At 66.9% G+C, this 9,545-nt stretch overlaps 2 protein-coding genes across 2 annotated transcripts; both read left to right on the top strand.

Annotated features, from left to right (window-relative positions):
• The first annotated feature begins 503 nt into the window (after nt 1–503).
• LCN6 (lipocalin 6) lies at nt 504–4,220 on the top strand. Its single transcript, XM_069472183.1, has 8 exons — nt 504–593; nt 815–954; nt 2,076–2,146; nt 2,667–2,777; nt 2,943–3,044; nt 3,301–3,326; nt 3,686–3,841; nt 4,059–4,220. Exons 1-8 carry the CDS (start codon nt 504–506, stop codon nt 4,218–4,220), a joined length of 858 nt encoding a protein of 285 aa, XP_069328284.1.
• A 516-nt stretch (nt 4,221–4,736) lies between these two features.
• On the top strand, nt 4,737–7,651 carry LCN10 (lipocalin 10). The gene is made up of 6 exons (XM_069472182.1): nt 4,737–4,841; nt 5,294–5,433; nt 5,928–5,998; nt 6,230–6,337; nt 6,876–6,974; nt 7,623–7,651. Exons 1-6 carry the CDS (start codon nt 4,737–4,739, stop codon nt 7,649–7,651), a joined length of 552 nt encoding a protein of 183 aa, XP_069328283.1.
• The last annotated feature ends 1,894 nt before the right edge of the window (nt 7,652–9,545 follow it).

Below are 9,545 nucleotides of genomic sequence, written 5' to 3'. Positions count from 1 at the left end.
GCACGCCAGGAAGGGGTGGGAGCCTTTTAAAAAACACTTTTGGAACTTTTTGTACTTCTAACCATGAAACAAAAGATCCCACAACCGCAGTTTTTGGAAGAACCACTTGTCCTTGCCCAGCTTGTACCTCTCCCTGGACGTGGCATTGGCTTCCCCACGGGCCTGGCGGTGGACGGCAGGGTCTCCTGTCTCCCCAGACTCCGCCCGGGAGGGGGTCGGATCCCCAGGGAGGGGGAGGCGTGCCGCCGGGTTTAGGGTGCTCCTTCTGGATCACTCCGGGCACCTGTCTCAGCTCTGCAGGGGGTCTGGCCAGGGACAGAGGCCACCCCGGCATAATCCCCCCCGTGGGTAATTTTGCCACTTTGTGAGAGGCCGCGACAGTGTCCCCGTGGTTACTGCCGCCCACATGGAGGCGTTCAGGGCCATATAAACGGTTTCCAGGGCCTGGAGGGACCGTGTGTCCTGGCCCCGTGGTGTGCTGGGGCGTGTGGGCCTCTGGGCGGATGGGGCGCCTGCTGCTGGCCCTTCTTCTGGCTTCGGCCTCCGTGCCCAGGGCCCAGGCGGTGTGGCTGGGCAGGCTGGACCCCAAGCAGGTGGCACCTGTGGGGGGCACAGCACAGTTTGCTCAGCCTGGGCCCCGCAGTGGGTCTGGCTAGGCCCCGCCTCTGAGGCCACCCGGCTCCTGGGTCCCCTGATGCCAGCCCCGATCGGCAGACTGCAGGGGTGGGCTGGGCCTGCGGGAGGGGCCCTGGGGCTCCCGGACAGCCACGGGGGCCTCTGCGGGCGGCTCTCTCACCGAACACCCTCAATGCAGCTTCTCGGGCCCTGGTATGTCCTTGCTGTGGCCTCCCGCGAAAGGGGCTTTGCTGTGGAGAAGGACGTGAGGGACATTGAAGGGGTCGTGGTGACGCTCACTCCAGAAAACAGCCTGAAGGTGCTGTCCTCCCGGCGCGGGTGAGTGAGGCGGGGTCCGCTGTGCGCCGGGTCCTGCCCGGGCTTCCCCGGCAGGTGCCTGTGGCCACAGGTGCCACAGGCCAGGCCCGGCGGGCTCAGGCAAGAGCCGTGTGGACTCTGCACACCTGCCCCTGGCACCGTGGCCCTGAGCCTCCCTCCAGCCCTGGCTCTGCTGTGAGCTGCCAGGCCTCTGCCCCGCCACTCTCGTCTGTGTCCCTGGACTCTGGGCCTGGCTGGCATCCGGGTAGGATGCATGCCCTCAGCGTCACAGCCGGTGCCTCCTTGTCCCTGGTCGCCCTGTGGGCTCCTGGAGAGCAGGTGAAGCCTCCTCTTTGTGCAAATCCTCCTGAACATGGTCCTCAAGGTGGGCTCACGCCCCGGGGCCCAAGAGCCCCTGATTCTTCCACAGAATGAACCCCACAGGACGGGGCCTTGAGGCCATTTGCCAAGCAGGCTTTGACCCACAGAGCCAAAGGCACGTGTTCACCACAGCAGACCACGTGCATGGCCTGGGGGAAGCCAGGCTGCGGGGGCCACGCTGGGGCAGGTGTCCGCACTCACCTCCCTTCACCGGGCAGAGGGCCTGGCGGGTGGCGCGGCGGCATCACCTCCGGCAGGCTGTTCCACAGCATGGCCTGAGCCACCACGCCAGGCACGAGGCCCTTCCCTCCTCCCGGAGGTGGCCTCCCTCCTGCGCCTGAGGGGCCACCCAGGCAGACTGGCCGCAGCACAGGCAGGGACGGGTCTGTGCCGAGGTGGCAGCTCCCACTGGCCTTCCCTGGTTCCTGTTTCCCACATGCACTTGGGCATCGGCCCCGCTCCCCGGAATCACACTCACCTCCCGCCTGTCCGGGGCTCCTTCTGTGTCCCGTGTTCTGTGCGGACAGCTGGAGCCACAGGGCTCTCGGCAGGTGAACGAGGAGTCCACTGCCCCCGCTGCCCCCCCACCCACTGCCCCCCCAGATGGGTCAGACTGGCCCAGGGCAGGTTTCCGGGTAGCTGGGGCTGTCAAGAAGACAGGATTCCCCCAGCAGCCTTGCTGGCCTCCACCAAGCTGCCGTCTCCTCCCTTGGGGTCGCAGGGTCTTGACCTTGAGCTGGTGGGGGCCTTTTCTTTTGCAGGCTGGAGGGGTGCAACCAGAATGTTGTGGAGTTGCTGAAACGAAACTCCGGATGGGTGTTTGAGAACCCCGGTAAGTGTGGCCACAGGTGCCTGCCCTGGGTCGCGTCTCCCTGGGGTGCCTCCGGGGCTGGCGCTGGCGGGGAGGGCCCGGCTCCACTCCGGAGATTTCCGTGTGGCTCTTCTCCAGGCAGCTAGACACCTGGTTTTGTCAGGGGCTCGGGCAGGTGCTGCGGGCAGAGAGAGGCCCCTGTGCAGACAGCTCGGACCTCGCCTCGCTGCCCAGCCCGGTCCCCGCCCCACACGGCTGCCCGGGCCTGGGCACCTGGCTGGCGGCTGTCCCCCCTGCAGGGACAGGGCTGGGCCAGGGCTTGTCCGTACGTCTGTCCGTCAGTCACCAAGCTGCTCCACGCCGGCGCCGGGTGGGGTGTGGGGGAGACAGGACCCGGGGGTTCTGGGCCGCTGGGAGGGGTCTCCTGGGGTCTGACGGCTCTCGCCCTGTGCTGGTTCCCCCGTGGCCAAACTGGCTCGGGGCCGCAGACAGGCATGGCAGCTGCCCTACCGTGCGGGGGGCGGGGGCGGCTGTCTTCTAGCCCTGGGCGTGCTGGAGTACCGCGTGCTGGGCACTAACTTCAGAGATTACGCCATCATCTTCACCCAGCTCGAGTTTGGGGACGAGGCCTTCAACACCGTGGAGCTGTACAGTGAGTGGCCGCAGGGGCCTCTCCGCAGGCCTCACCCTGGACCCATCCCCAACCCTCCCTGACCCCTCCCTGCCCTCCCCACCCCCCTCCCTGGCCCTCCCCAACCCCCTCCCCTGCCCTCCCCGGCCCTCAGAGCCAACCACCCCCCGCCCCCACCACCCGCAGGTCGCAGCGAGACGGCCAGCCAGGAGGCCTTGGGGCTCTTCTCCAAGTGGAGCGAGGGCCTGGGCTTCCTGTCTCAGCAGCAGGCCCAGCTGCGCAAGGACCGTGAGTGTCCCTGGAGTGGCCGCAGGGGTGGCTCAGGGCCAGGGCTGGTGCCCGGGGGGTGTGACAGGTGGCACAGACCTAGGGCTAGTTCCCAGCCTCTGCCAGTCTCGGCCGCCGGGCCACCGTGGAGGCCGCAGGGCGCTGGGCAGGGCTGGGGCTGCAGGGCCAGCCCCCATAGCAGGTGAGGGTTGTGGCGGGGACGGGGCCCTGGGTGTGGCACGGCCGGACCTCACAGCCCATCTCGCCTCCCTTCTAGTCACCTGCGCGCACAGGATCCTGCAGGTGAGTCACCGTCTCCAGCATGGCCCGGCCCCTGCAGGCAGGAGGGGCCGCCCACACCCCAGAGGGCGGAGGACCCTCACCCAAGCCCGCAGGGCCAGTGGCTCCACTGCCCTGAAGGTGCTGAGGGCCTAGGGGGCCCCTCTGGTGAGCCGGGGTCCCCACACGCTTGTCTTGGTTTTCAGTGAAGGCTGCGGCGCGTGGGGACAGCACCCACCAGGTCCTGGTGGAGGCCGGTTGGGGCCGCCCCGGCTCCAGATCAGAATAAAGTGATTCTGCAACCAAACCCGCCAACGTCTCGAGTGTGAGCCAGGCGGGGCCCTGCCGGCAGGAAGGGGCCCAGGGGGACTCTGCCCTCTCAGGGCTCTGACCCGCCCAGGGAGAGGGACATGGGGCCAGTGGACGTCACCAAGGGCCCAACCACAGGACCCGGAGCCATCCTGGATGAGAGGCCTGCACCTGACCCCTCACCGGCGCTCCTCTGGGTCTGGGGCACCACACTCAGGCCCCGGTCAGAGGTGGGGACTGGTCTGGGGACGTGGGAGGCCACAGCCACTTCTCCCACCTGGATCCAACATGGCCCTCGAGGAAGCTGGCACTGGTGTCCACGAGGACCCCTGGCTGGGGTGCCACGGTGTCCTCGGATCGCCGAGGGCAAGGGGGCTGCAGCAGGTGCTGGCCCCTGCTGGGGGCCTTGGGGGAGGTGTGGATCCTCCAAGCTCTGTTGTCTCTCAGGCTGGGGCTTTGGCTGCTGCCGGGCCAGGGGGCCAGGGGTCCCGGGGGGCCTGCACCCCCAGGCCCCCCTGCGTTCTGGAGGCCGCGCTGCTGGAAGTCCTGGGAGAGGCGCAGGCCCTGGAGCCTGGAAGCAAGGTGGAGGCTCCCAGTTGCCCCCACTGAGGCGAGGTGCCCACAAGGTGCCCGCGAGGTGCCTCGGCCTCCAGGCTGGGCAGGCGCACATGTGCACCCTCGAGCACCCACCCATGTGCACACACAACGCACACGCTCATCCAGCCCCAGCCCACCTGCCAGCTCCTGCTCCGGCACTGCCACTGAGGCCTTGCAGAGGTGGCCAGGTCTGAGCCGGGGTCGCGGTGGGGGCAGTCCGCACGCGCACCCTGCCCGGGAAAGGCCCCAGCCTTTTGCCTCTGCCTGGGTGGTCCAGGATGAGCCGCCCTGGTGCCCAGGTGAGAGGGCCTGGGGCTGTAACAGGTGCACACGTGGGGACCCGGGGTCAGGGCCGTGAAGAGTGAGTGTCTGGCAGCCTTGGTGTGGCCTCTGCGCACGTGGCAGCCCCTGCCGAGCCCAGACCCTCCCCCGCCCCGGCCCAGCCCAGGCCAGACGCCCACCACGGGGCGGGCACAGGGAGATGTAAAGGCGACGTCCAGCCTGGCTGGCCGAGGAGGGAGGGTGAGGATGAGGCCGGGGCCGCCCGTCCTGCTGCTGGTGCTGGCGCTGGCTGCGGGCCCCCCCCTGCAGGAGTGGTCCCCCAAGGAGGCCCACACCCTCAACTTGAACAAGGTGAGCCAGGCGCCAGGCTGCGAGGCTGGGACCAGCGGCTGGGCAGCCGGGACACGCGCCCTGCAGGGCCTGCGGGCAGCCAGCCGGGACCGAGCCGGACCGAGCCGGCGCCAGTCTCTCCCACCGCAGACGCCGCTGTGAGGAGCACAGGGGCCAGTGCCCCAAGTGGGGGCCGGGAGGAGACGCCCCAAGAGCCGAGGCCTGAGGCAGCCAGGAGACATCGAGGGGCAGCGGGATGCAGAACGGGGGGCATGTCCTGGGGTGGGAGACTGCTGGCCAGTAGAAGTTTCTGGCACCATGCCGGGCGGACCCCGGGGGCAGCCCTTGCCAGCTTGCCTGTGAGTGTGCCGTGGCGGGGCCGGGCGCAGGGCGAGTCCCTCGTCTGCTGGATTCTTGGCCGGGGTCTCTGTGTGTGGCAGCTCCACACCAGCCCCCCTGACACCCCGCGGCAGCTTTCAGGCTTCTGGTACATTCTGGCTGTCGCCACGGACGCACGGGGCTTCTTGCCGGCCAGAGACAAAAGGAAGCTGGGGGCGGCTGTGCTGCGGGTGCACACGAGGGGCCAGCTCAAGGTGGTCGTCGCCTTTAACCGGTGAGTGGGCCCAGCACGCCCTCCCCACGAGGCAAGGGGCACCTCCCTTCCCGGAGGCAGGAGGACTGTCCCCCACTCCTCTCCCAACAACACACAGGACAGATGTTGGCAGGAGCTGCAGAGCGGGCATGGGGTGCAGAGAGTGGTGTTTGCTGTGTCCCTGAGCCGTGCCCAGGCCCGGCCACATGGAGAAGGCCCCACCCAGAGCCTCGAGCCAGCCGTCGGCGGGGCAGAGAAAACACTGGGGAGCTTGCCCCCCCCCCAGCCCCAGGCCCCCCAGCCCCCAGGTCCCTGCCGCCCCCAGGCCCCAGCCACCCCCAGACCCCCACTAGGCCCAGACAGCCCCCAGCCCCCCAAGATCCCCCAGGCCCCTGCCTCCTCCAGGTCCCCAGGGAGCAGGAGAGAGACCCAGACGTCCCCCTGGGGGGCTCAGTGGCCTGAGGGCAGGAGGAGGAGTTCCCATGTGGGAGGCTACAGCCCCTGCCTCCCCCCAGGCCGCAGGGGTGCCAGTCCCAGGAGGTGACCCTGAGGAAGGACAGGAAGAAGGCCGTGTTCAGGAACACCTGTGCGTATGGGGGCTGAGAGAAAGGTGGGGGTGGGGGTCCTTGCCCCAGAGCAGTGGCCGGCGGGAGGTCAGGCTGGCTCTGGGCTGCCCCGCCTGGGAGGTGAGGCAGGGGAGGGGGGGTGGCACCTGTTTCCTCCCCACACCTGCCCTGGCCGGAATCCCAGGCCTCGGGCGCCCCAGGGCTCAGGGCTGCAGGCCGCACGGCCTCCCACCCACGGGGGTCTCTTCCAGTGAGAGGGGTGAAGGCCTTCCACGTGCTGTCCACCGACTACAGCTACGGCCTGGTCTACCTCCAGCTGGGCCGGGCAGACCGCACCCACAGGACCCTGCTGCTCTTCCGTGAGTGGGTGTGGTGGGGGAGAGGAAAATGGAGGTGGGTGGGTGGGGAGGAAGGATGGAGGGGGAGGAGGAGGGGTCTGGGGGGCCGGAGAGGGCACAGGGGGCAGCTGGTGGCGGGTCCAGGTTCCAAAGTCCTGGGTAGGGGGCTGGACGTGCCAGGGAGGAGGAGGGGGTATGGGAGGGGTCTGGGCAGGGCCTGTCCCGGATGGCGGGGACAAGTGGAAGTGGCTGGGTGGGACCCACGTCCGCATCAAGCACTCGGGGTGCGGGGGTGGGAGCAGCCTGTTGGGGCTGGAGGGGGGTCCTGGGTCTCAGTCGAGGCGTGGGCATGCTCAGGACGCAGCTGGCTGGGGCACTGTGCAGGAAGGGGCTCCCTGAGTGGCTGCCTTGGAAACGAGGGGGCAGGTTGCTGCTAGCCGTGGCGGGCCAGCTGCCCCCTCCCTCGCTGGGCGGCTGCTTCTCCTAGGGTGGGGGTCAGCGTGAGACCCCCGATGGCCGGGTGGAGTCTCTGATGCATGGGTTTGACCCCCAACTGCAGACAGACAGAATGTATCGAGCTTCCAGAGTCTGAAAGAATTCATGGACAAGTGTGACATCTTGGCGCTCAGTGAGGCCGCTGTGGTTCTCCCAAAAGACGGTAAATTCTGACTCCAGGCTTTGCCCTGCCTGGGCCCGAGAGGCAGCTGATTAACAGGGGGAGGGGAGACAAAGGGTCCATCTTTCCCGCATGCATTTTTTTTTTTTTTTTTTTTTGAGACAGAGTCTCACTCTGTTGCTCAGCCTAGAGTGCCGTGGCATCAGTCTAGCTCACAGCAACCTCAAACTCCTGGGCCCAAGTGATCCTCCTGCCTCAGCCTCCTGAGTAGCTGGGACTACAGGCATGCGCCACCATGCCCGGCTAACTTCTTCTATATATTTTTTGTTGTCCAGTTAATTTCTTCCTATTTTTAGTAGAGATGGGTCTCGCTCTTGCTCAGCCTGATCTCGAATTCCTGAGCTCAAACGATCCTCCCGCCTCGGCCTCCCAGAGTGCTAGGATTACAGGCCTGAGCCATCCGGCCTCCCGGATGCATTTTTAAAGACCTGGAGCCGGCCATGCCGGCCACCTGAGGGCACTTCCTGGCCTGTGCTGGGGCCTCGCACAGACGGCGGAAGGTGGCACGAGTGCTGTTGGACCAGGCGATCCTGTGGCCCACGGACAGTGGCCCACGGACATGCTTGTGGCAAATGTGGCCCCCCCGACCCCGAGCAGCCAGCCCACTCATAGCCCCTTTCCTCCCCACAGTGTCCTGTGCACACACCATCCTGCCATGAGATCCAGCATCCCCTGCTCTTTCCTTTCGACTTGTGGTCCTCTCAGACCCCAGGAGCATTGTTCCAGATGACAAGTCTTCAGTTCAATGGCTGTTGAGAAGTGGTGACCCCAGGCCACTGATGGTGTGAAACTCGAGGGGCTCTGACCCCGGGGGGATCCTTTGGGTCACAGAGTGATGGGGGGGAGGGTGCACCAAGCCAGGTCCCCCCCTGTGCCCTCCCGAGTGCCCCCTGCCCCGCAGGCTGCTGTTCCTCACCTGCTGTGAAATAGAGCACACAACACGGTCCTTGCTGTGTGCCTCCCTCTGCCTCCGTGTCCTTGATGTCAACACTTTCGCAGGAAGCCGAGCGTCCGCACGCACCGTTCTGTGTGGCGGTGGCGCTAGCTAGGGGGCAGGGCAGGGAGCCAGACAGGCCACCGCGGCTCTAGCCAGAGGAGCCAGATGGCAGTGATCACCCCACACAAGTCTCAGCCCTGAGAAGTGCGTCTGGGGACAGCGGGGCCCAAGACAGCGGGTCTGACTTGTTCCTTCTTGGGCTCAGGTGGGCTTCTTGGAGGAAGCGGCATTTGTGTCAAGATCGGGGGTGGTGGTGGTGCTAGGGGAGCAGGCGGCACTCCCACAAGGAAATAACCTTTGAGAAGACATTAGAGGCCAAGGATGGTGGTGTGGGGGCAGCTGCTGGGGCAGTGCCAGCTGGCGCCAGTGGGGGCCCGGCGGGGGGCTTGGCTTTGCTGCGTCCCCAAGACGCCCGGATGGAGATTGCGGAGGCAGCTGGGGGGATAAGAATTTTGGGGCCCTGATCTGTGCTTGCTGATCAAAGGGCCGGGCGTGGCGAGACCCTTACGTTGCTCAACATCATTAGTCATCAGGGAAACGGAAATCCAATCCGCAGTGAGACAGCATTTTACACCCACGAGGACGGCGTCAGTCACAGGAACGGACAACAGCAGGTGTTGCCGAGATGTGGAGAGAGGGCCCTGGCGCCGCCGGTGGGCGTGAGCGGTGCAGCCGCCGTGGAAGCCACCTGGGCGTTGCCGGGATGGCTCACCTCGTGCGACTGGCCCGGCGATCCCACCGCGAGGTGCGCACCCACGACGGCTGAAAACACTGAACACATCCAGGTATCAGCACAGTTAACAGTTTACAAATGTCACAAGATCACAAGGCCGAACGCTGGCGGGCTGTGGGGCAGGGGGAGCTCTCACAGACCGCGCCCCGAAATGCAGAGAGGTGCGGCCACTTTGGACGCACTGGCGGCTTCTTCTCTTCCCGACTCCCACTCTCAGCACCCTACCCGCGGCCCGGCTCCTGCGTGTCCTCACGCAGACGTGAGTGTCCGTCATAGCTCTGCTGACTGTCGCCAATCCCGGAGGCAACCGGGGAGCGGCCGCGAGGAAATAACCGCGGACACAGCAGGTGTGTTCTCAAAGCATCACACAGAGCGAATGAAAGTCACACACGAGAGGCCCCGTCCGTGTGGCCGAGGGCTGGTCTGCGGGGTAGGCAGTCCTGCCCACTTAGGGGCTCGAGAGGACCGGGGGTGGGCCTGGCAGCCTGGCAGGGGCGGCTAAGGGGCGGGCAGGCGGGCACGAAGGGCCTGCGCCCTCTGAAGCCTTCCGCAGCCTCCTCTGCCCGCGCCCCAGCTGCGGGCCTCGCCCTGACACCCAGGACACACTCGGGATGCGGTTAAACCGCCCCAACAGCCACCCCACACCCTGCTCCAAATGACATCCTTGCATCCAGACAGGGCGGGTGGCAGGGAGGCGACCTCATTCCTGGGGAAGGAGCGTGGCATTTTGGGGGACCGGGTGGGACAGCAGGGCTGGCAGCTGCTTGGGGCTGCTGGAGTTGAACGGGGACAGGGAGCCGGCGGGGAGCCACCCGTCCTGGCC

This window comes from Eulemur rufifrons, chromosome 7, assembly GCF_041146395.1.
Source record: "Eulemur rufifrons isolate Redbay chromosome 7, OSU_ERuf_1, whole genome shotgun sequence".
Taxonomy (NCBI): Eukaryota; Metazoa; Chordata; class Mammalia; order Primates; family Lemuridae; genus Eulemur; species Eulemur rufifrons.
The sequence above is the reverse complement of the archived record's forward strand: the minus strand, read 5'-3'. Positions and strand labels throughout refer to the sequence as shown.